The sequence below is a fragment of the Schistocerca nitens genome, chromosome 5, assembly GCF_023898315.1.
Source record: "Schistocerca nitens isolate TAMUIC-IGC-003100 chromosome 5, iqSchNite1.1, whole genome shotgun sequence".
In the NCBI taxonomy this organism is placed as follows: domain Eukaryota; kingdom Metazoa; phylum Arthropoda; class Insecta; order Orthoptera; family Acrididae; genus Schistocerca; species Schistocerca nitens.
Window position 1 is genome coordinate 790,041,139 of NC_064618.1, and position 27,554 is coordinate 790,068,692.

The window sequence follows — 27,554 nt, forward strand, 5'->3', positions numbered from 1 at the left end:
GAAACATATTTCTGTAATCTATGTGCTCAGAAAATGATAGCCAGCTATTCCTCTCTGTTTACAAATAATGTCTGTGATCCTGATTTAAGGTAAGGAAATGAACACTAGATGCTTTTTACAGCTGTCGGGAAGTTTATGGAAAAGGACAGCTCCAATGCCATGAGGGAAGCAATCAGTTGCCAAAACCTGTGTAACCGAGGCTGATGATACATAGCCAAATGGACTGCCTGCAGGCGAGTTTTCAGAGTTTGAAATGCTTGCTGATAAGCTGTAGACCATTGAAATTCAACATCCTTGTGACAAAGTTGATTCTAAAGGTAGACAATGGAAGTTGCCTGAGGTATAAAATGGTCTCAATAGGTAATCTTACCAAGAAGCATGTGGAAGTCCTTTGGGAACTGTCATGTTTTCGATCTCCATGATGTAGTCCCATGTGGGCTGTAACCCAGCTTTATGAAAGATGTTTCCTAAGTAAATTATTTGAGATTTAAAAAAATATTAACATTTAAAAAAATTGTACCCAATACGCTATCTAAACAGTGTGTTTTATCAACTGCTCTAAAACCCTATGGAATATAGCATTTGCACGTGCAATGCCAAACGGCAACTTATTATACTCGTAAAGACCAAAAGGAGTATTCAGGCCCAAGATTTTTCTCAACTCTTCCATCAATAGAAGCTAGAAATAAGTCTTCCTCCATTCAGTTTTTGAAAGAACATGCCACCAGTTAATATGGAAAGGATTTGTTGGACCAGGGTAGTGATAGGAATCACCTACTGCTTGGACATTGACAGTTAAGTTTTAAGTCACCACACAGAGCCAAAGTGCTCCCAGGCCACGAAGGAAGAGACAAAAGGGAACAAAGCGAAAGCACCTGTTATTGTTCCATACCTGTATAATTCCAGTTTCACTAAGGACGAATGGAATCTGGCTGGATTTAAAAAATGTGGCACTGTGGAAAGTTTTAAAACATTGTGTGCCAGGAAAGTTCAATGCTGGACTTAGACCAGTATCAAATAATTGGGCAAAATGGGAACGTAAGATATCTAAGTTTTTCACATGGCGTTGAAGGAGGGTAGTATTAACGGTATGCTGAATAGAAAAACCAAAACCAAATAGGTGTCAATTCCAGAAATATTTTCTGCAGACAAATTGACTAACACAAGGAAAGGCAATGCCCTGTTAACTTGGTTCTACTTCACAAAGAGCTTTGCTTGGCCTTACAGTGGATTTTCATGATGCCCATAAGCCTAAAATTTGGGATACACCTTGTTCAAAAGTGGATAAACTGATTTTAAATTATGTTGATCTCTCTCTCTCTCTCTCTCTCTCTGTGTGTCCCCCCCCCCCCCACACACACACACACACACACCTGTCTCAAATAAGAATGTAACATACATTCCTGATTTCTGCATATGATAGTATTTTTCGAGGAGCCACTGCACAAGCACTACCTGCAATGTTGTTGATTTGGGCCATAGAAAAATCCAGCCGGCTGTGTGTTGCACTCTGATAGTCTTCCGCTGTGTCCCCTCTTAAAACACTGTCAGCACTTGGCATCATAATGACGGCATTCCCACTGCAGATATAATGTGGAACTAGTCGAGAAAACTTGGCAGTAACTGAAAAAAATTGGATCTGACACCTATGGACCACATGAGGTGGAGCAGAATGGGACTGGCGGCCCCTCACTGAATGGGTCACATTTACCATCTTAGGCTCAGAAGGAAAGTCCTGTTGCACTTTGTTGATCCTTGAAAGGGCCATCATGGACAACTGGAAAATGTTTGCTGGGCAGCTTGGGAAATTTCAAAAATCTAACGGGCAAAAGGTCTTTGTTCATAGATTTGTATTAGTGGCAAGATGAATTGCAATGTCTGTAATTAAACTTCCTGCAAACAGTAAACACAGGAACACGTAAATTTGTGCTTCCTACTCAAAACTTGAAGATATGTGATCTGTGAAGCACAGCTGCGTGTGTCTGATTTACAGTGTAGCAAAATTTTTAGTTTAGTGGCAGCCACAAGCATTTGAGTACAAAACCGTTATGTTAGCAAAGCATAAATCTCTGAAAGAAGTAACACTGAGGTTTACAATATTGGGACCAATTTCTGCACAGGTTAATACGAGTGGCGGTTGGCAAATAGCAAAAGAGCCAATGCGGGCACTGAATGTCGTTTGACTGGAAATGTAGTGCTAACTTTGTGTGGTAAAAATCTCAGCCCTCGTGTGTGTTAATACATGACTGCAAAGCCCAAATAGCTGGCAAGGGTTGTGGTTGCTGGTGAACCAAACTGGTCAGACATTTAACCAACTCATTGTATTGATTAACCTGCTGTTACCAAAGTCAAAAAATATCACAACCATGTTAGCTGTGATATCAGATTTCATTGGAAATTCCTTTTCATCAGTTTTGTTGTCCGCAGTTTAACTCACAAAAGCCATTTATTAAACACTTTGTGGCGTATACTGAAGCAAAGTAAATGACACATAGTTCATCATAGTTACTCTCAATTTTCCTGGACCACAAATGAAGAAAATTGGTAGTTAACACAACTTGAGTTATGGTGATGGAAACTATTCATAGATGAGACTAATAGCAATCGCTTGGTCCAGTGGTAACACAAACCGCCGAAGTACAACTTAACCCTTTGACTGCGGCTGACTGCTACAGCAGTCGGAATGCGCCGTGCCCTGGGTGCGGCTGACTACCACGGCAGGTCAGCGATGCTGTGCCCCAGGCGCTGCCGACTGCTGTAGAAGTTATGAGACATTCGCTCACCTATTTTTAAGCTTCACTTGAATAAGATGTCTGTCTGTTTGCAGCGCTGCTAGCGGACTCTCGCCACACCTTATTGTTTGCTCTAACCGCAACAGATGGTGTTTCAGTATGTGGAACTCGACTATATTTGAAGTCGATGTCAGCGCTTTTGGTGGGCCCTCACAGTTCTTGTATGAATAATTTGCTTTAGACACAACAGATAATGCTACTGAAATTTTTGTCGAACTGTAGTTTCATGCCTTTCTGTGAGACTCTATTCTTGGTTCAGACATCAGTTGCCTGTTATTCGCTTCTGTTTGTGTAGTGAATTTATGGATTGTGATGGCATGTAAAAAGCTCCCCACCTCCTAAGAGATAATACAGATGTTGATGGAGAGTGACTCTGAAGAATCGCTGTGCTCATGAACAGACAGTGATTCAGATGAAGAAGATTCTCTTACAAATAGTTTACAGTCTACAGATGTTTTTGATTTTCATTCATTTCCATTTGTAATTACTAGTGCAAAGTCTATGACATCAAGAGGGTATTTCAGTTCAATGCTCATCATCTTCAAATGGAGACGCAAAGCGACCCACAAGAATGACAAAACGAATGGAGGTGTGAAAACATAAATCCAAAGTAGCACAGTGAAAGTGAGAGCTGCCTCAGTTTCTGTAGACTTTTAGTAAATACAGGCATTGTTGAAATGATTTGCCAGGAAACAAATAAGTATTATATGTATTGATCAGCCAGTTGCAAACCAAAGACAAATTCTAGAATAAACAAGTGGAGTGACACAAATGTGTCAGAAATGTATGTTTTTACAGTGTCTTCCTTTCTGATGGCTAGAGTGAAAAAGTTAAAACTGTGTTAATATTGGTCGACAGAACCCCTGCTGGAAACACAATTTTTTTCCAAAGTAACCTTCAGAGACCGATATATTTTGCTGTTGAATTTACTGCATTTCCACGGCAACACTTTGCTCCTAAATGGGGATTACTTGTCAAAAATTCGGCCTATTGTAGAACATTTTCGGAAAATGTTCAAGAATACTTTCTATCCTTATGAGAAACTGTGTATAGACAGATCTCTTATGCTGTTCAAAGGACGTCTGAAAGTAAAGCAATATATTCCAGCAAAGAGAAGTAGGTTTGGAATTAAAATTCTTGTAATTTGTGATTGCAAGACAAATTATGTACTAGATTTTATCGTTTATGTTGCCGCACACACAGACAGTGATAATCATGGTATGGGAGTGTCTAGAAATACAGTAGCCAAATTATTCCAACCTTACCTGGAGAAAGGACATACACTGCTTGTCGACAGCTGGTATACCAGCCTAGATCTATTTTGTTGGTTGTATGATAGAGCTCCAAACTCATGTGGTACAGTTGGGCGAACATGGAAGGAAATGCCAGTAATGGAGGACAAACTGAAGAAAGGAGAAATAACTTTCCAGTCTTCAGAATCAGGAAAGCTAATCGCTCTGAAGGGACATGTCAAGAAGGAAGTCTGGATGCTATCAATGTACCACAAAGGTGAAATGCATCCGACTTCAAAAAGAGATCGGAAGAGTGATGATCTGCAAATGAAACCATGTGTGGTAATAGATTACAATAAATCAATGGGACTAATCGACTGAAGCGGCATGCTAATAAAAACAGTGGAAAATACACGGAAGTCATCTAAGTGGTACAGGAAATTGTTTTTCCGTGTTTTGAACTTGGCAGTGTTCATTGCCTTTTGCTTATACCGGAAAATGAAGTACGAAAAGTTTCATCTCATTGTAATTAGAGAAAGTTTTGCAACTTTTTACGTTGATCGCAAGCGAGCAGGTCATGCTAAATGTCAAGAGTACCCTACAAGACTAAACGTGTCGACACATTTATCATATCAGTGGGAAAAGTACAAGACATGCTTAGTCTGTGCTCGAAATGGTATTAGGAGACAAATTAAGTTGTGCTGTAAGGAATGCAATACAACTCTTTGTGCTTATCAGTGCTTAAAAACTTATCACAAACAATTTTAGCAATAAAAAACTGTTAAACCTAGGTTTGAGAGAATGTAGAAGTATTATCACCATTGCAAACGTCTTTATTTGTATAAACATTATAATAAAAATGCACCACACACTAAAATGAAGTGTAAATATTGTAAATAAATATCCCCAGTTCTTCCAAAGACCAGAACAGGCTAAAAATCAGTGAGTGTGTTGTGAGTGTTGCGCATGGTGAGTGTGCCAGAAGCATTCAGCACCCAGCGCACGACGAGCGGTGCAACAATGCAGCACACGAGGTGTGACCACCAATGTTGCACATAGCAGTCAAAGGGTTAATAGGGGTAGGCAGAAGTTACTATATTCAGACCCCAAGCAGCCCCAGTTGTAATACTATCAATCCAAAGGATAACCACCATAGTGCTGAATTGTCATCAATACTTCAGTCAGCTGTGGAGAGGAATGTAATAGCTACCAAATAGAAGTGAGCATCAACCTGAGGCTGCTTCACATTAAATTGCTCAGTTGATGGGCCCACATCACCCTGTGACCAGAGCTGCTGTCTTATTCGTAGCTTGCAGTAATCCCACTGGGCGTATGTGTAATGAGATTTATTGATAGTTCGGTGTCTCCCATTGATACATCTCACGGGATTACTAGATCCATGGGAGAGGTCATTACGAGTCTTATTCAAAAGGTAGTGCTGAGAGTAGGGTGCCAAATCGTTAGGTTTTTAAGACAAATTTCATCATGTGTAAACTGCATCTTTCTTATGCAATGTTGTTAGGAATTTATTCCAAGTTATCAGGTTAAAGGTGCCGAGGCACATTTAAAGAGCTGAGTCAACGTCTGTAATCAAATTGTTGTAATCATGTAAAATACCACCCTAAGCTTTGATTACTTTCTTTCTGTAGATCTGTCAGTGAGTCAATATAATTGTTGTGTGAAAGTAATACCCATGTAGTGAAAGTATATCAAGTCCTAATCCTAGGGAGCAATTTATGCTGAATGTTCAGCATCACTATATTCCATACAAATATTCTTTAATATGTAATAATCTACATGAAGACCTCACTTTTAACTATTCTTATTAATCACAACTGGCCAGTGCTTCAAAACTAGGAATCCACCTCACTTTGTTACTATTCTTTGACACTCAAGACTTGGACTTTTCATTCTTGCACATATTACTGATGTAGCAGTAAAGTATATCACCTTACCTTAATCAGTTGGAACGCTGGTTGTTGTGCATATGGGATTTCTTGAAAGTACCATCTGTATTACATTACTGTAGAAAAAAAAAAATGCTCTTTCCACTTCACCACGTTGTGTCTCAATGTTGACTGTGTTATATGCTCTCAGTGAAGCTAAAGAACCTTTTTATTGTTGTAGTATGACAACTTTCTGAGGTATGAAGTATTTGCCATTGAAAGTGAAGATTTATTTTTATATGCAGCAGCTACAAAAGATTCTGTATTATCCATGTCAAAGTAACCACATCATCTAAAACAGTTCACACTTACTGAAGGAAACAACAAAATTCTTGGCCATAGCCACTCCCCAACTTCTAATTGTTCGAAAACAACTGTTCAGTCATGACAGGCAAGGCCCATGTAAATCCCCTGCTATTTCTTTGAAATCACTGCTACCCACTGCTGACATAATGGAAGTAACTTTATTGGGCCTCCTGAAATGGCCTGAAAAAAGCATCACTGAAAAATGTTGTGTCATTGTATCGTACTTCCCTTATTAGCATCAATGAGAGGTTACGTTATACTTTAGGAGAAACACATTAACCCTCACACAGTCTTCTTGTTCTTACCAGCGTGTAACACCACTGTCAATATTGAATGTGTGAGGAGGAAGAACTCATTATTGTGCGCTCGTAATGCAAGTGTGATAAGTATATTTTCAGAAAAAGTTATATGTAAAGAACTTTTAAATCTCTCCATGTATAACAAGGTGTTATTATTATTATAATGAATCCTGTTGACAAAAGAAAAACTTTTACTGCTATGAGAGTCATACAATTATGGTTCTTTACCTTTTGCAGCGTGGGCCGCACATACTGACCTTTCTGAGTGAGTCAGATCTACTGTGCTAATAACTTTCTTCTTCTAAAAACTTAACAAAGGAGTTTTGCCTGCTTCTGAGAATTATCCCATATGACAGAGGAGATAATGTGGGAGATCATCACTTCCAGCAAAAGGAGTGTGTATTAAAATGAATACACCATACAAATTAACACTTTGAAGGACAGAGACACAAAAATAAGAATTTCCTTTCATATTTTTACTATTTTATATTTTATTGGTCCAGTGTACTAATTAAGTCTTTCTGCAGTAACTTTTTCTTTGAAGGCTATACCGTCGGGTTCTTGTGACCAGCACAGTACATTTTCATTTGTTCCAATAGTAATTGTCTCAGTTCATCTGCAAACTATATAGACTTTCTGTCTGTCATTTCCACCGAAAATTTTGTGCTTCTTAAAGAATATGTTAATTTTCTCTTTGCTTTCTGTATCTGCTATTTTGGGTTGAGCTGCTTTGAGATATTTTTGGACTTTCTAGATATGTTGTCCTATTATCTTCTTTCCAAGTTTCCTAATCACTGCTTGTTGTGATTTCTCCCAAGTATTTAAATTGACAGAAGGAAAATATAAAAAAAAATGCAACAAATTAAGCACGCAAAGGGAATAAAGTCATTTAAGAAATGAGACTGACAGAAAGTATAAAATTGCTAAGCAGGAATGGTTAGGTGACAAATGCAACACTGTAGGAACATGAAAGATGAGGGGAAAGATAGGTGCTATCTATAAGAAAAGAGAAGTGCTGTAAAGTGGGATGACTTTGAACATTTTAAATTCATTTTTGTAAATTAAACAGAAACTTCTGAAGATATTGACATGAAACTTTTTGGGAAGTTGCAAGAGGTGTTGCTGAATATGATAAAGCAGATTATACATTTTTATCCCCCATGTCTAATTTTTTAAATTTTTTATTTTTCACTGTTCAAATTCACACCTTGGGTTGGGGTCACTTTGAACATGGAAACATTTGCCTATTCTGTGGGAGTCATGTCAGTTACTGTTAAATGACATGACTATCATATGAAACAGCATGATATTTTGTATATAAATATAGTTTTGTAAATAACTTATTTAGAAAAATTTGAGCATTTTATATGAGTTTTCTTTAATCACCTGAAACAGTTCGTATGATTACGGTTAATGTTTCTAATAATGGAAATGGGTGCTGAGCTAGTTATTAAATAAGAAAATTAAAAACATATCTTTTCAAATCAGTCTGTATGACTTTAGTAAAAGAAATGAAAACAAAAAAGTTACCATGTTTTAAAGAATTACATCTGTAAACACTCTACAGGAAAGAAAGTTGCCACGAAAGAGTGTCCACTCCAATAGGTGTCTTAGACATCAGATTGAAGCTCAAAATGAAGCCTTCCCCTTCTATCTACCTTAGAATCAGGTAGAATCCTACATATGTCATCTTTCTCAAAATCTGACACATTGGAAACATTAGGCCAGACAAAAAAACTTCATCTGATTCCTCCTTGGAATGCCATTTCCTCAGAAGTGTAATTTCATCATCAGTGATAATATGTCCAAAACTATTTTACACATTTCTTTGAGGGAAACTTCACTAAAACATGTTTTCCTTGGAGCTGATGTGTCAAAGAATAGGGAAAGCGCTGTTCAAAGTCACCCCTTGAAAGACAAGCCTTCATATCTTATTTTTTTATGTCACCAAAGAATAAATTTAACATTTTATGCTTTCTGTAAATGTTCTTTCAAGTGTTAACTTTGCCCATAAAAACTCGTTTCAAATTATAACCTTGAAAATGCTTCTAATAATAGGCAAATGTTCTTGCAGTTGTGAAGGAACTTACATTTCCAGAAAATTATTTCATTTTCTGGCATTGGTATACAATGTTATTTCATATTGACTGTCATATCATCTGAAAGTATCAGTTATTGGCAATATTTAACGACTCTGGCCTTAGTTTCATATTTACACACTAGAGTGCAACATTTATTTTAAAAGGATGCTAAATTGCTGTTCAAAGTCGCCTCACCATTCAAAGTCATCCCGCTTTACGGTAACTATATGAATATCAAGAGTTCAGATGACAAGCCAGCACTAAGCTAAGAAGTGAAAGCTTAAAGTTGGATGAAGGGCAATAAAAGGGAAATGAACTTTTAAGTTAGTATTATAGAAGGGGAAACGAAAGTAGATGGAAATGTGGTACTGTGAGGGGAATTTGACAGAGCAGTCAAAGACCTAAGCCAAAATAAGGCCTCTTTAGTAGACAACATCTAATTGGTGTGCAAGATATATAACACACAAAATACTTTCAAGGTTTGGGAATGCAATAATAATTGCTATGCAGAAAAGAGAAGTTTGTTAACATAGAATATAAATTTAAATATTATGAAGTCTTTTCTGGAGGTATTTGAATGGAGTATTTCATTGTACTAAAGTCAAATGATGATCGACACTTTACGCAAAAGAGCATAGATTATTCTGAAATTTGAACCTGCAGAAGTATGCCAAAGATCAGATGGGTATATCTTTTAACTAGGTTCTGAATCAAATATGAGAGAGAAAAAAAGTAATTTATGGCACAATTTGACTTAAAGCAGGGATCAATTGATATGACATATCCTGAGGCATCAAGGAGTGTCAGTTTGGTAATGGAAGGAAGTGGGTGGTGGGGGGGTTTAAATTGTAGAGGAAGATAAAGGCTTGAATATAATAAACAGGTTTGAATGGATGTAGGCTGCAGTAGTTATTCGTAGATGAAGAGGCTTGCAAGGATAGATTAGTATGGAGAGACCACAACAAAAACACATTTAAATTGCAGTGCAATGTTAGTTTTTTGACTATTTATGGAGAATTGTTTCTACACAGGTGTTTCATGGGCATAATCTCAGTTTTCTTGAATGGTACTTTTAATCTTTCAGAGCTAAGGGAGATATATTGTCTGCAAACCCCAGGCATTTTTTCTTATTCAGGACTTTGTTCCAGTTTTTACTTTCAGTGGATTTTCCTGTTCCTAAATCTTCACAAAGTAATTGATGGCTACATAGAAAAACAGTGAGGATAATCCATCACCCTTATCTGAGTTCCCTCTTCATTGTAAAGCTTTTGACTCTCTCTCTCTCTCTCTCTCTCTCTCTCTCTCTCTCTCTCTCTCTCTCTCTCGTGTGTTTGTGTGTGTGTGTGTGTGTGAGAAGAAAGAACAGAGAAGGTTTTGAAATTAATATTTTCTACATTACATGATTATATCAGCAGTACTAATAATTTCAGTTCTTGAAGGTAAATCACGTCTAACCATTCTCTCGCCTTGTAATATTTAGTTTTTCTTAGTTGACTTTTTGATTTGTTATACTCTGCGTTCATTTTTATTGCAGTGTTTGACGGTGGTCTTAGTCAGCATTTAGCAGCGTATTCTCAGGGAGAGAGAGATGCTTGGCTGCAAGCTATACAATTGGCCAGCTACGAGTGCATGCGTTCACAGTTGTTGGCTCTGCAGCAACGAATGGAGCTGAGACGAGGGCATGATCCTCACCTAGATATTCATATGTGGCGCATTCGACATGGTCATTCTGTAGGTGAGTATATGATGTTTGTTTTGTTTTGTTTTGTTTTGTCTTGTTTGGCTTGAGTCTGTGAAAGGGACAAAACAGTAGGGTATTTTCCTGTATCGGTTTCACAAAAGATAAAGAATGCAGTTATCTGATAACATATTGTATGCTGCAGGCTAGAAGATTCATACAAGCAATAAATCACTGGCTTGTGGGTAAGCATTTTTCCACAGTGTCCTTAGTCTAGGTGTGCTAATGACTACAGAACGACTTAAGTGGAGTTTATAAAGTATCAGTGAGGCACTGACAGATTAAAATTTTGAATTTGTCTGTGTGATAGCTCAGTCATAATAGTGTGTATACCTTTGGAATATTGTCTCAGTTTTTTTACTCGATTCTTGATTTCCTGTGTGAAAGATAAAGATCACTGTTTGTATTGATTGTTCAGATAGTCCACCCCACATAGGACAATTCACTTGTGCATGGAATGTGGTACACACACAGTTTTTGGAGACCTAAACTGCCTTTAACATTGCAAAGAAAACCTTCTGTCTAAACAGAAGGGAGCAATACACAGTGGATGTCAAGTTTCCATAGGAGTCTACTAATCTTTCTGGACATCGGACTTGCATAAGATAGATAAGTGATTTGTTGCTCCCCTTCCTCTGTCTCAGTCTCGACCTCTTTTTCCCGATGTTCTTGATTTAGACTGCAGTGCCCTCTCAATTTGACAATCTTAGCACCCAGTCCTTTTAACACTGTTGACTGGTGTTGTAATTCTCCAGTGAGGCTTTCCTTTTTGGAAGTGTTAGAGCTCTATGGACCAGCCCTTAGCACCAAATTTTTTGTGATGGATGATGAAGGCTTGTGGCATGGAAGTGAGAGGTCAGAGTGTGTAGGTTTTCTATGAATATTAGGATTCAATTTACATAGTGTGGTGTCGCTGTTGCATTTGTGCAAATTGCTGATGTGGGGGCTGCATTGAAAATGGACAGCTATTTGTAATTATGGCCTTGTGGAGATCACAGCATGGAGCATTCTCCTTGGAGGCATATTCCAAAAAATAATAAGTCTCCCATCACAATTCAGTGACTCTTTCATTGCCGTTTCAAGTTGAGACAACATTAGAAAGTCTCTGATCATCAGACAATTGTGTGTTGGGTACAAGAATTCATGAATAATGGATCTTGTGCAAAGAAGAAAAGTCTAGGGCAAAGAAAGACACAGCTGACAGTGCAGCGAGTAGAGGAGGGGCATCACCCACTCATCCAAAGTCCTCAGCATTCTGCTGCCAGAGACACCTTGGTGGTAACAATGTCAGATCATTCCTTGCAGTGCATCCTCCATAAGAACCTGCACTTCCATCAATTTGAATTGCAGGTTGTACAGGAACTAAACAGACAAGGTAAAGTTGCCCAGCAAACTCTCACCTTGTGACAGATGTGGCACAACTCACTGATGTCAGATGAGTCCCATTTTCATCTAGCCAGTGGTGTAGATAAACAGAATTAAGGTACAGGAAGCTATGTAACCAAAGTAACGCTTATTGGCTGTATGTTAAATCTCTTCACTAAGAATATGCGACTGTGTGCTGCAGCACGCCATTGTTTGGCATCATTGATCCTTGTTATTTTGAGGACCTTCATGGTCATGCAGTAATGGTTATTAGTGATCAATCTATCCAAATGTTAAATAACTTCCTCTTTCCAAGGTTGAACAACAGCAACATGATTCTAACAGGACAGTGCAACAGCTCATCTGTCCCACCAGTCTATGAATGTCTTGTGGCGTTATTTTCCTGGTTGATTGGTTTCCAGTTTGGAGACATTTGTTGGCCTGCATGGTCACCCAATTTTACTTACTCTCACAACTTCTTGTGAGAATACTTGAGGACTCTCGTGTATTTTACATGTGCTTACAGCGTAACTGAACTCAAGGAAAGCATTTGTATAGTTGCAGAGGAGGTCCCATTGAACATGCTGAATTGTGTGATGGAAACTTTCATGTGCTACTTGGAGTAATGCATGGTCATCTGTAAGGTGTTATATTCAAAATCAAGAAAATGGCATAAATGATGTGTAATAGTGTATACTTTTCTTTGTTTTCAATGTGTGTTTCAATGAATTTGTCAGTTTGTTTTGAACTTTTATCCTTTCTATAGCCTACTATTCATTATGCTGGATCATGTATGTACACTGTGACCCCAGGATCCATACATTCTTCCCTCAACTAACACACCGAGAAAAGATAACTGGTGTTCTTTTTCAAGTTCTGTCATGAATTGTATAATGTAGGGGCAGAGGTTAAATATTCCAGGAACTCTTAAAGTTTTTCCACTCTATGTAGCTACACTACAAATGTGTTACCCATATACTGATAGAAACATGTTGGTTTCAACTTCGCAAATTGTAGTACCTTTGCTTCAAAGTGTTCCGTGTAGAGGTTCATCATGACAAGCGATAATGGACTGACCAGTACCATAGTGTCAGTTTGTTCATAATACTTACTGTTGGACAAGAAATAAGTTGATGTCATAATGTGTCAAGAAAGTTCTATGAAACAATTGTCAGTTTTCTCTGCAATTAGTTTCAAGGAATCAGGAAATGGGAATCGTGTAAAGAGGGAGATTATATCAAAACTGACCAAATTCCATATCCTGGATCTGCAGTCAACTGAGTCAGTGGAGTTGCGAATGTGGTGTTAGCACTTCTGCTGAGTGTGAGGTATTTTATCAGCTGCACCAATATTACTTACTATGAATACTTAAAGGAACTCATTCCTCTTGTACTTTAGGCCATAGAGTCGTGATTGCATCAGCGCTTGTGTTCTGTGACCCTTAACAATATTAAATGACAAACCTGACTCATTGAGAAGTTTCATTATTTTCCTCTTGATTTTATTCTTATGATTGTCATCTGTCTATCTGCAAGCAATGTCATTCAAAAGATAAATCGTCTTATTGTAGTCCACACATTACATTAGGACCATAGTGTTGCCCTGTTGGCTGACAAAACTACAGTTCCCTTGTCCTGCCACAGATTTCTCACTGTTTCACTTTCTTCCTTGGAGATACTGGATCTTAGCTTTGCGACCTCACAAGGGAAACTCCCCATCACACCCCCCTCAGATTTAGTGATAAAATGACCCAGTGGGTAGCTCGTTAAAAACTCAACATAGACCAAGCATGAAAACAGGAAGTGCAAGTGTAGGACAAAAAGGAGATATGTACATCTGGAGGTCCCTTCCTTACACATCGCTGTTGCAGACATAAATTTGATTACAGTGAGCAGATACGTCAGTGACAGGACAGTCAATTCATAATTTTAATTTTGTGTGGTGGTGGTGGTGGTGGTGGTGGGGGGGGGGGGGGGGGAATACACAGCACGGGGCAGATTTTAACGTGGATCTCCCTGTCTACAGTCCAACACCGTGAACAGATAACCACAATGCCGCAGCTATTTAAATGCATTTGACATTCCACATCTTGAGCTTGGTCTGTTTACTGTTTTGATTTTGCTTCTTTTTTCACAGGTCAGCACACCTTCCTGTTTCAATGTTTGATCTGTGTTCAGTTATTGATGGGCTATCCACTGGGTCCTCTTACCACTAAACCTGAATGGGTGATATGGGGAGTTTCCCTTGTCAGTAAGTGCTCTATAGGTTTTGCAGTGAACCTCATCTGCTGGTCCTGGTGGGAAAGACTTCAACATGTTCCATGTTCCATGCTCCATGGTGCTGATGTGATCTGTTACTGGTAGCATTTTCGGAGTGGGCACAAAATTTAGCGGGTTTGCAAGGATCTTAACTGTATCCTCGTACAGATATCTGTCTGTGAGATTAATTACAGTGTGGCTCCCTGCATCTTGTCTTGGCTTTTCATACAAGTGATCAAATTTTGCTTCCTGGCGTGCAAACATTTTCAACTGGAATGGTTTTGTTTGTGACCATGGTACATTGTTAACCCATTCTCAAGATATTTGCAGAGTGTAGCAGATATGTAAAGACAGAGCTGAAGAACCTCTTTTGAAAGATGTCTATTACTTGTTGGGTGCCATAAATTCTGTCTCAAACTAACACCAGGCTTGCACAGCACATAATCCTATTCGCTGTTAGTGTGTTTATGGGATGTTTGATTTTGGCACACATAGGTACAGCTTGTTCATCTCGATATAACAGCAAAACTTGCAGCACCTGAAGATGGTGGCTGGAGTGCTTGTTGAAATATTGTGCATAAAATGGAAACAATAACTCACCAGAACACCCGAAGCACTATTAATCAAACACTCCAAGTTAACCTGAGAGAGCTCACATATTCTATCGTTCTTATAATCATGCGCACTTAAACAGCTTTCATTTCTCTTGTAACCATTACTGTTTAGCCATTCAGCAGTTAGTGTTAATCTGTTCCCTTTTTTAATCTTTTCTTTGTTTCTTTTGCTACATTTTTATGGTTTGTTTTTGTCTATTAAATTCAATATCTAAGTGTTACGAAAGGATTTCTGTTGAGCTGTGCCTTTTTCAGGATTTCTGTTGAGTTGCGCCTTTTTCCTAATTTTTCCTCTGCTGATCTCATTGTTTCATCTTTCAAACCTACACATGTATCTCCAAGTTTATTCCTTTCCAAAGTTTCGCTCAGTAGTTGCCTAATGCTCCCTTTGGAACACTCTACAGTGATTTACCCTGGTCTCATCTCCTTAATTTCCTATGTTTCTGTGTTTTCTTAATTAATCTGCAGTTCATAGCCTATAAATTGTGGCCAGAGTTCACATCTGTTCCCGGAAAGATTTTTCAGTTCAAATATCTGGTTTCAAAATCTCATCTTACCATTATAAGATCTGTATGAGTCCAGAAGTGGCTCCAGGTATCTTCTGTTCTTTTGTTTGTACAGTCTTCTTTTGTTATTCTTAAACAAAGTGTTTACAATGATTAAATTGTGCTTTGTTCTTTTTCTACTGTTGAATTCCAGTTCCCCATAACAATTAAATTTTTGCCTCCTGTAACAAACTGGATAATTTCTTTTTTCCCATCACACATACTCACAATCTTCTTATTTTCTGTGGAGCTAGTGGGTATATATACTTATATTATTGTTGTTGTGTCTCTTGATATTGTGTCTATCTCTGCTAAGATAAGTTCACTGTGCAGTTCATAGTAATTCACATGTGTTTGTATTTTCTTATTCATTACTAGTCCTACTTCTGCATTAACACTCTTTGGTTTTTTCTTTTTAACCTTGTTCTCACTGGACCAAAAATCCTGTTCTTCCTACCACTGCTCTTCACAAAGTCTCATTATATCAAACTTCAGCCTACTGATTTCTTTTTTAAAATTTTATAAACACCTACTCTGTAAAGGGATCTTAAACATTCCGCATTTTCACTCATATAACACCAGATTTGATTCATCTGATGACATTTTCCAATATAGAACTGTATGATATTTCGCCCAAGATGATGATGTCATTTTTGAACAATACAGTAGAGCTGCATGTCTTTGGGAAACATAACGGCACAAATTCCCCCATGTTTTCAGCCATGCTGCAGTACAAACATAAGAAGACCATATTGGTTAATGTTTAAAGTCAGATCAGCCAGCAATCCAGGCTGTCACCTCTGCAATTTCTGAACAGGAACCACATGTTAGGCTGGCCTCTCAACAGACACCCTTCTGATGTAGTTGTACCAGAGGCACAGTTATCTGTGTAACTTAGGCATGCAAGCCACCTCTTAAGGACATGGTAAGTGGTGTCTGAGGCTTACATATTTATTGTCACATAAAGGTAATATGCTACAGTTAAGGAAAAAATCATTATTTTATATACAAAAAGATAATGTGACAGTGTTCCTCCATGAACCATGGACCTTGTCAAGGTGGGGTGACTGGCATGCCTCAACAACTCATATCGCCATACAATAGTTCCATCCACAGTGGAGGGGTATCTGTGAAGAGGACAAGACTAACCCATTGTTCCTGCATAGCCAACAATCGGGATGATTGGCTGATGTGGTCTTGTAACATTAGTGAACATGAACATTAGTGAATGGCTGAAAGCAAAGAAAAACTACAGCCATGTAATAGTCCTCCCCCCCCCCCTCTCCACTCCACCTCCCAAAGCATGCATTTCTACTGTGCTAAGGTGGTGATGGCAAACTCTTGGGTAAAATATTCCAGAGGGGACTGCTCCAGAGGAGGTTGTCATCAGTGTAGGAAAACAGGTAATTTGTGGATTGTGACGTGAATGTTATCCCTTAATCAGATAGGTAGGTTAGAAGATTTAAGGAGGGAAATGGATAGATTGAAGTTAGATATCATGGGAATTAATGAATTGCGTTGGGAGGAAGAACAGGACTTTAGCTCAGGTCAGGTCAGTACATGGATATCAAAACAAAATCAAATAGGGCTCATGCAGGAGTAGGCCCAATAATGAAGAAGAAAATAGTACTGTGAGTAAGCTATAATGAACAATGTAGTGAATGCATTATCATAGCCAAGCTAGGCATGAAGCCAACACCCATCATGGTATGACAAGATTATCTGCCAATTAGCTCTGAAGATTATAAAGATATTAAAGGAATGTATAATGTATGATAAGATGATTTGGATAGTTAAGGCAGATGAAAACTGGTAAAGGGTGACTAGAATTTGATAGTAGGAACAAGAAGTGAAAGAAAAATAGGAGGACATGGTGGACTGGGGGAAAGGAATGACAGAGGAATATTGTAGAGGGAGACCAAGGCTTTGCTACAGTAAGGAGGTGTAATGGATGTAGGTGCCAGAATTACATAGACATGAAGAGGCTTGCACAGGATTGACTGTAAAAAACATCCCTCAGTCAGAAAAGGAGTAGTCATATAGTGAGACCTCTCTCTGAAAATGGTCCAAAGATTGACTGCAGAGCACCTTAAAGCACTCGCTATTCATTAGCTTCCATTCCTTTGTAACCGTAACGTCTTTGCAAGCTTCAGCGACTATAACACTGTGAGACAGGGGAATTTTGTGTGTCACAGTGAACCTGGATCGTGGGGTTGGTACAGACATTTATGTAGAAAGACTAAACCTTGAGGTGTGCTATGTGCCAATGGGGAGCATGTTGTTGAAGTGAAGCAGTCGTTAGCAGACAACCACTGTGGCACTTCCCCTAGCTGCTTGTGTAATGGCAATGGAACCAATTACGAAGTTAAGAAATAGAACACAACTCTCATGGATTGACTGGACCAATGGTGAGCACTCACACCCAAAGAACAAAGAACAGACTGACCCTTTTTGCATCAAAATATGTACGTAGTAATAAAAATAGAAAAGAAATTGGAGAATCTGTCCTTATTTTACATTTATAAAGCATTTGAGCCATTGTTGAAAGACCTTAAGTATGTAAAAGTCTAAGGAATGGAACCCTTCTCATTAAAATGTCAACATCCCTGCATGTTAACATCATACGGAGCCGGGGAATAGTAGATCTGGAAAGACGTTGATTTTAATCCGATGACAGCTTATGCCACTTGAAGGTAGCAGTAAAATGTTGGAGCACAGCAGTGCTGTAAGCTGGATTTGTTGATGTTTTTGGTTGGCCAGACCTTTTCTTGTGCACATACCTAGCAGTACCGTCAGCTTCAAATTTATCCCGAATATGATAAATTGTTGTACATGTTGGTGGCTGATTTCCATACACGTTACACCTTTGCTGTTGTCCCTCCATCATATCCTTGTACTTTCAGTATGTCTTCAATATGACCTTGCTTTGCTGAAAAGACAATCTTATTTCATTCATTGCTGCAATGTCATCTGCTGAAAAATGTGCACCAAGATCTGTTAAGAAAATAGTGGACTACTCTACAGCATGCCACTTTCTTCCAAAGATATTAACTATCAAAGAGTGTCTACATTTTTCTGGTCTCCCCCCCCCCCTCCTGTAGACAAAGTGCTAAGGTGATTAACCACCAGATGGGCCGAATATATCATAATATCAACAGTAGCAGGAAATGGTATTGACATGGCATGAATTTGTCTCCTTTGTGACAACCTGTCATCTCAGGGTAGTACTTGCACCCAACATAGTCATTTAAATGTTTGATATGTTCCAGTCTCTGTCTTGCCCTTCAGTTTTTACCCTCTGCAGCTCCCACAAGTATCATGGAAGTTATTGAATGATGCATTAACACATACCGTATCATTCCTGACCCTTATTTGTGGCAATGTTTGCCAGGTGTTTGTGTCCTCATGGATTCTCTGAAAAACCATCTCATTACTAAAATTATTAGTCCACTTAATTTTCACCATCCTACAACATCACCACATCTTAGACTTAAACAAAATCTTGGTTTACAAGCGACGTCATTTCGAATAAAACACTCGAGCTTTTGGCAGCTGTCTCTGCCATTGGCATCAGGAGTTGAAATCACTGGCTCCCAGGGGTGGCGTGCTGTTCTGCTTATATAGATGGATGGGCAGTGTCTAGTATCATCCAGAGAGGCCTGGAGTTATGCATGGAAGGCAGATGGGGCAGCTCCTAGCCACTCTGTCCTGCGGTGGGTGGAGTTGATAGGAGCTGCCCAACTTGCCTTCTGTGCATGTGTGACTCCAGGCCTCTCTGGAAGTTTCCAGACACTGCCATTTAAGCTGAACACCATGCCAGCCCTGGCTGTCAGTGATTTCAACTCCTCATGACAATGGCGGAGACTGCTGTCAAAAGCTAGAGTTTTATTTGAAATGATGTGGATTGCAAACTGAGAAGATTTTGTTGAATCTGAAGCATGCCACTGCGAAAAACTCTGAGGAACAGATCTCAACTCTTAGATTCTCTTCTTATTCAGTTTTCCGTAGTCAATGATTCACTTGCTATGCTCCAAAAGGACATTCTCAGAAATCTCTTCCTCATATTAAGGCTGACCTTTGACACTGTTCAACTTCTTTTGGTCAGGAATACCCTCATTTCCTGAAGTATTCTGCCTTTTTTTCTTCATATCCTCCTGGTTTCATCCATCAGCATTATTTCGTTTAAACGTAGTGGAATTCCTTAACTTCACCTACTTCGTGGTCCTCATTTCTGATGTTAAGTTGATCGATAATTTTATTTCTGCTATCCTCATCACTAATGTGTTTTTTTTTCCCCATTTATGATCACACTTTTTAACATTCCTTTTATTTTCATCATTGTCCCAGAACTGATCATGGCCCTTTGGTTTCAAGTTGAGTGGAAGGGCTGAACCAGAGACTTTGAAACTGCTGTCACAGCCTAGCTTGTCACTTCCTGGACTTGCATCATAGGGTTGAGAATCGTAGGGTCCCTGTAAATGCGTCGGGCGTGCGCTACACATCAGAGACTGCTACTCAGGTAGTTGACTGTGTGTGGGGTGCGCACAAGGGTTTTTTAGATTAGGTGACTCTCAATCCAATCCAGACAATGACAGCTATAGTAAACCCAAAAGTATCAGTGTAAGATTGAAAGAAATATCTCCCACAGGTGGGAGTATTAAAATCCTAATGCAAACTGCTGAAATATTCACAACAAAGTGCCGGAGTTTGAAGTGCTAATACAAAACAGTGAAGCTCACATAAAACCAGGTACAGATAGCTGGTTGAAAGCTGAAATTAGTATCAAGTGAGATTTTTGGGGAAAATTTAAGTGTATATTGAAAGGATAGGCAAATGGGAAATGGAGGTCGTGTATTTGTTGCAGTAGACAAGAAACTCAAATCCACCATGGTAGAAATTGAAGCTGCATGTGAGATTGTTTGGGCAACACTCATTGTCAGGAGTGGGCATAAAATGATAATTGGATCCTTGTATTGCCCACCAGCCCCATCTCCTGATGTAGCCGAAAACTTTAGAGGAAACCTCAGTTCATTTGTATGTAAGTTCCCCATTCATACTGTAATCATCGCTGGAGACTTTAATCATCCAACAATTAATGGGAAAATTACAGTTTTATTAATGATGGATATAATAAGATATCCTGTGAGACTGTAGTAAATGCCTTCTCTGAGAACTATGTAGAACATACAGTTAGGAACCTTGCTCTTGATAGAAATAAATTCGATCTATGGCAACGAATAGACCTGACCTCATTGAGGATGTCCACATCCATGACATGGCTGTGGCAACAGTGACTACCAAAATTCAAAGGACAACTAAAACAAGCATAAAGATATATTTGTTCAGTAAATAGATAAAAAAAATCAGTAGCATCATATCTCTATGAGGAACTTGAAACTTTCAGCACAGGGCAGGAGCTTTTAGAGGAACTCTGGCTCAGTGTAAAAGAATAATTGACTGTGCAGTGGATAGATATGTACCCTGTAGAACAGCTCATAATGGGAGGGAACCTCCATGGTATACAGGCACTGTAAGAAAACTAAAGAAACGGAGATTACTGCACAATAGGTTTAAAACAAAGTGTAGGGCTATAGACAGAGAGATGCTGAATGAAACATGTTTGGCTGTCAAGAGAGCAGTGCATGATGCCTTCAAAGACTGACATAGCAGAATATTGTCAAGTAATGTTCCACAGAACCCGAGTAATTCTTGTCTAACGTAAAGGCTGTTAGTGGCACTAAAGTTAATGTCCAGTCCCTAGTGAATGAGACAGGAACTGGAATTGAGGGTAGTGAAGCAAAATCTGAAATGCTTAACTCCATTTGCAAATGTTCCTTTACAAAGGAAAACTCGGGAGATTTGCCCCAGTTTAGTTGTTGAACCTCTGAAAAGATGAATGAAATAAGTATTAGTGTCAGTGGTGTTGAGAAACAACTGAAATTGTTAAAATTGTACAAAGCTCCAGGGCCCAATGCAATCCCTGCCAGATTCGATTCTGAATTTGTGATCGAGTTAACCCCTCTTCTAGCTATAATCTTTTGTAGATCCTCAAACAAAAAACTGTGCCCAGTTCTTGGAAAAAGGCAAAGCTCACGCCCGTCTACAAGAAGGGCAGTAGATGTGAGCCACTAACTACTGTTGTAGAATTTTGGAACATTTCCTGAGCTCAAACATAATGAGGTATCTTAAACAGAATGACCTCCTCAGTGCCAACAGCATGGATTCCAAAAACATTAATCATGCATATCTCAACTCTCACTTTTCTCACATGATGTACTGAAAGCTTTGGATCAAGGCAGTCAGGTAGATGCAGTATTTCTTAAGTTCCAAATAGCATTTGACTCAGTACGACACCTATCCTTGTTGTCAAAATCTTTGTATGGGTATCAAGCGAAATTTGTGGCTGGATTGAGGACTTTTTGGTAGGGAGGATGCAACATGTTATCTTTGATGGAGAGTCATTATCAGATGTAGAAGTAACTTGGGGTATGCCTCAGAGGAGTGTGTTGGGACTGTTGCTGTTCATGTTGTATACGAAAAACCTTGCAGACTATATTAATAGTAAAATCAGACTTTTTGCAGATGATGCAGTTATCCATAATGAAATACTATACAAAAGAAGCTGCATAAATATTGTCAGATCTTGATAAGATTCCAAAGTGGTGCAGAGATTGGCAACTCGCTTTAAATGTTCAGAAATGTAAAACTTTGCTCCTCGCAAAACGAAAAACATAATATCCTATGACCATAATGTCAATGAGTCACCTGGGTGTAACACTTTGTGGGGATATTAAATGGAACAATCACTTAGGTTCAGTTGTGGGTAAAGCAGATGGTAAACTTTGATTTATTGGCAGAATATTGAGGAAGTTGAAACTCTCCCTATTAAACCCACCGTCATTGACTATTGGATTACAGCCTAACAATTTAAAATAGTTTGAGCGTGTGCAACTGATAAAGGCTCATCATTTAATATGTGCACGGGAATTGTTTCGTATCGTATCCAACAAAGCTAATTAGGATGTTAGGTAGCAATAATTAGTACATACTTTGTTGTTAATGTTCTATATTTTTTGTCTAAACAGCATGAATGAGGCAGTTACTCCCTTTGTCTGACAAAGTACTAATGGTTAACTCATCACAGGTCGCCTATTAATGTCATTACGCGCCAATATTCTTTGTGTGGCACTGAATACACAATCCTCACTGAATCCAAATCGTGGGTGTCCGGCACGGTTGTCGCATAATCACGGTGAACAAAGGAACATGTAAACACATCAAATCAATCACTTAATTAATGCCATTTATGAATTTGTTGGACGTCAGTCCCATGGCTTTGGGTGACACACACAGCCATTAAACAATTGTAAATGCAGTCAGCCGTCCTGCCGAAATCTGCGTTGCTCGCTTAGCAGCCAACAAATTACTTGCTCGGTGTTTTAACACTGACTACTCTGTGGTGCAATGGGTGCTCAACTATCCATAGTACCTACTGCAACCTGCGTGATGCAAAGATATAGTGTTCTCAATACGTAAGGGGCAGTTGACCCGTTACAAAGTGCAATCAATCTACAAAGGAGATTGCTTACAAATCACTCATATGACCAGTTTTAGAATATTGCTCAACTAGATAGGACTAATTGGGAATATTGAATGTATACTGAGAAGGGCAGCACAAATGGTCATAGGTTTGTTTAATCCATGGGAGAGTGTCACAGAGGTACTGAAGGAACTGAATTGGAAGACTCTTGAAGATAGACGTAAACTATCCCGAGAAAGTCTATTAATAAGTTTCAAGAGCCGGCTTTAAATGATTATTCTAGGAATATACTACAATCCTCTAGGGGTCATTGAGATAAGATAAATTTAATTACTGCACACACAGAGGCATTCCAACAAACATTCTTCCCATGTTCCATACGTGAATGGAACATGAAGAAAACCTAATAACAGGTACAGTCGGGCATACCCTCTGCCATGCACCTCATGGTGGTTTGCAGATTATAGTTGTATGTAGATTGCTTATTTGATGTATGGATTGTGAAAAGTAGGAGCAAAAAACTACATCTGTATCTTACACTTTTTTTAAATCTGAGTGCGAACAGTCTCGAATATGTTGCACTTTTTGCATTGTTCAATGTAGTTTCTAGATTGCCAAATCTTATGATTTTGACTTGCTTCCATTATAAAGTGAAACATCAGAACTGCCCCTCTGGTGCCTTTATCTTTCCTACAACCAAACTAATCATCACCTAACAATTCCTCATTTTTTTCGTTTCTTCTGTATATTATTCTTGTCAGCAACTTGGATGCATGAGATATTCAATTGATTGCTCAATATTTCTCATGTGTCCTTGATATCGTCAGGAATGTGTGGATGATATTTTTCCAAAAGTTACACGGTATATTTCCAGGCTCATAGACACTAAAAAGCAACTTCATTAGTCATTTGGTTGCCACATCTCCTCATTATTTTAAAAATTCAGAAAAACGAATGTTTTCTATGGCTTTTCCCTTATTTGTTCACAGGTCTTTCAGAGATCTGTTTGACTTAATATTGAATCTGATGTCTCTTCCATATGAACCCCTACTTCTCCTTCTGTCACGTCATCAGACAAGCCCTCCCCCTCGTAGAGGCCTTTAGTGTACTCTTTCCACCTATCCACTCTCACCTTTGCATTTAACAGTGGAAGTCCCACTGATTCTTGGCATTGCTTCCCTTGCTTTTAATTTCACCAAAAACTGTTTCGACTTTTCCATATGTCTGAATCAATCCTTCAAATGATCACTTTCTTCTTTTGTCCAAGGTGCAATGTTAGGGAACTTAAAACACACATCATCATTCCTTAGTACTTCAGTGTCCTTCCCACACTGATTCCTTTGGATGACTCTATTAAGCTCTTGTCTACTCTCCATCATTACTAAATTATGATCCGAGTCTATACCAGATTTCAGATTTCCGTCTGATAATGCTATAATCCAGCTGAAATCTTCCCGTGTCTCCTTTTCCAACTACACTTTCTTCTATTGTTATTTTTGAACAGTGTATTCACTAGTAACAGCTGAAATTTGTTGCAGAACTTCATTAGTATTTCTCCTCTTTCATTTCCACTACCGATCCTATTTCCTACCATAACTGTCTTCTGTTATTCTTTCCTCTACTACAACATTCCAATCACTCATAATTGTTAGATTTTCACCTCCCTTTACATACTGAAGTACATATTCGTACACACACGTACTTTCTCTCTCTGTCCACCTTGCGTGTGTGACATCGGCATGTATAGCTGTACTATTGCTGTTCACATTAAGTAGCTGCTGATTCTGATGAAAATAACCCTGTTGCTGAACTGTTGACAATAAATCAGTATCTGTCCTGCCTTCCTATTTGTGATGAATCCTATTCCCGTAATATCATTTTCTGCTGCTGTTGAACTTAAGCTATATTTGTTTGATGAGAAATCCCTATGAACTTCCTATTTCAGTTCACTGCTGCCCACTACATCTAGACTGAGACTTCGTGCTTCCCTTCCCAGATTTTCTATTTTCCATACCAGTTGAGAATTCTGATATTTCATGCTCCAACTTATAGAATATTACCATTTCATTGGTTATTCAATCTTTTTTCTCATGGTCACCTCACCCTTGCCAATTCTCTCCCAGAGCTCTGAATGGAGAACTAATCCAGAATCTTCTTCCAATTGAGAAATCGTGACAATTTTTCTGTTATAGTCTACTTGTCTTGTGGATACACATAATTTGCCTTTAATGCATTGATTTTCCAGTAACTGGTTGTTTCCTATGTCAAGAGCATAGGGCACCCCCAAACCTCTTTGTGACCTCCTGCCCTCTTTGACAAGCTGTTGACAGAGTAAATGCGATTTCTGATACCAGAAGCCTATGACTGCCATTGCTGATGATTTTTATTCAAAATTTAAGCATTGATTGGTACTGAACTCGGGATCCAGGACATTTTGATGACTAATCAGAGACAGTACCCCTGGGGTACAATGATGAAGTGTCGAATTTTTAAGGAAAGTAAAAGGACATTTTGGCAGGAATTCCAGAATTCCTTAAATCATTCCACAATGTCTCCCCCAAAGGATCTCTGGGAGAAGTGGAAGGTGTTTGGTAAGTGTTCTCTCCTGGACTGTCTCTGAGGTATAGCAGCATTTTACAGAAACCACAGCTACCTCCAGCCAGTGTACAGTCTTTCAGGGTAGAACCATTGCTGAGAGGAGTAGGTGGCTCTTTTGATCTAACATTGAGGAACTTTACAACTGCCCCTTATCTATGTGGGAGCTGGATCCAACAACAAAGCCATATATAATCTGAGTGAAAGCAGTGCTCATCATTAAATGTGGATGAAATATCATTCCTTCCCCTTGTCATTGATCCTGACTGTTGTTAATCCCCAGTATTATTTTAAAACTACAGTGGAGGAGTTCTCCAAATTACATTTTTTAAACCCTCCTTAACAATATTTTATACCAATCCTGCAAAAGTGCACAGCTACCCTGGGTGTCTAAACAGGGAGAAAATATGGGCAGCACTGTGGTTGCCCTGATCATACTCTCAAGGCACACTAACCAAATTATTTACTGTGTATGATGTAGAGGCACAAGAGCAAATGAGACGTACTCAACCTCTGACTCCATAAAGATACTGCAAGTTATCCACTCCATGTACTGTGCAGAGGAAGCACTCTAGCATATCCAGAACATATTCCTTCACTTACAAAACCCAGAGAAGGAGTTGATATTCTTCTGGGCACAGTTGCATGTGGGTTGACTCCACCAACACACGTCTCCTTGTCCACTAACCTCATCCCTGCATGCTCCCAGCAGCACTTTACCATCCCCCACCCTCCACCCATATCTTGCTAAACCCCCCCCCCCCCCCCCAACCCCAGCCTGGTTGCCTCTCCCATGATGCCCTGCTGCTCGCATTCTGTGTCCAGCTGCCAGAGACTGTAGTCATGCCTACATGTGTGTGTGTGCGTGCGTGTGTGTGTGTTTCTATTGTTGACAAAGGCCTTGCTGTCCGAAAGCTAACTTTCCCAGAGTCTTTTTGTTGTGCCTTTCTGCAACTCAGCATCTCCGCTATATGGTGTGTAGAAATTATCCTTTTCATTATATTATTAGTATGTTCTGTTTTCGTAGATTATAGTTTATTTGCTGACAGGAAAGGAGCCCTACAGTTGAGGTATTCTCTAGAACGACGACTTAACTGAAATATATTAAGATCAGGATACAGAGCATCATATGTTTTAAATAGTTTTTATTAATTTCAAACTTTTGTACATGGACTAAATTTCAGTCAAATATAATGAAATATTCTGGTTTCAGAATGCATGATGTGCTAGTGCAATAAGTAAGAATTGCTGACTGATTTGGATTTCAGTTAAAATGTTGTTCCAGAGGATGCCTCAGTTGACCATGAACCTGCTGTCTGTTATAGAGGATGACTGGAGGAGCATAACAAGGGTTTTATGATTTTGTGAGAAAGCAGGTGTATAGATTTTAACAACATAGGATTTTTATTGCAGTCAGCAAGAAGCATTTTCAAAAAAAAATTTAAATGGTTTAATTTCGCTACAGTACTTCACTTTTTAGTATTTCAGCTTTTGACTAATACAGAGAATTTAAAACTGGGGTCATCTGTCTGAGTTCCTCTAATTTAATGTGTGTGTGTGTGTGTGTGTGTGTGTGTGTGTGTGTGTGTGTGTGTGTGTGTGCGTGTGCGTGTGCGTGGGGCATGAAGCGGAAGGGAGGAGGGGACACCTTACTAATTAAAAGACATCTTGCTGTAGATTGTGAGATGCATTTAAAATGTTTAATGGCTAGATTGGTATTCGGGCTTAAAGATTTCTTACTCGATACCTTATTTGATACAGTCATATACATAAGCCACTGTTCAGCTATATGTCCAAATACCATTCTAATATATTAATGAAAATAATAAATTTTTGACAACATAATGTAATTGGATGGATCAAAGCCTATTCACCAAGTGATGGCAGGAGAACACACATATAAAAGGTATAACAGTTTGCAGGCTTTCGGAACCAGTAGCTCCTTCTGGCAGAAGGCTCAGAGGGGAATGAAGAAGGCTGAAGGTAAAGGACTGGTGAGGTTTAAGAAAATGGTTAAAGTTTGAAAAACTCTCTCAGAAACGTGGGTCAGGGGAGATATACTAGACAGGATTGGAAGGAAAACAATTTAAATATCTTTACATGGAGCTCATGGTGTACAGCAAGGAGCGTTTTTTTTTAAGTTGCCAACAAGGCACAATTTTAAGGATTTTATCTTTTACTCAAAATTATTTTATTCTTGCTGCTGCTGCTGCTGCTGCTGCTGCTGCTGCCACTGCTGTTGT

The 27,554-nt window shown here is 38.9% G+C and overlaps 1 protein-coding gene across 2 annotated transcripts in view; it reads left to right on the forward strand.

Moving 5' to 3' along the window:
* The window catches only part of LOC126259671 (inositol polyphosphate-4-phosphatase type I A), a 272,253-nt gene that overhangs the window by 89,289 nt on the left and 155,410 nt on the right, over positions 1-27,554 (forward strand). For both annotated transcript variants that reach the window (XM_049956616.1, XM_049956617.1), the window contains one exon: positions 10,191-10,391. In XM_049956616.1, coding sequence (XP_049812573.1) covers positions 10,191-10,391 — 201 coding nt within the window. The remainder of the gene's footprint in view (positions 1-10,190; positions 10,392-27,554) is intronic.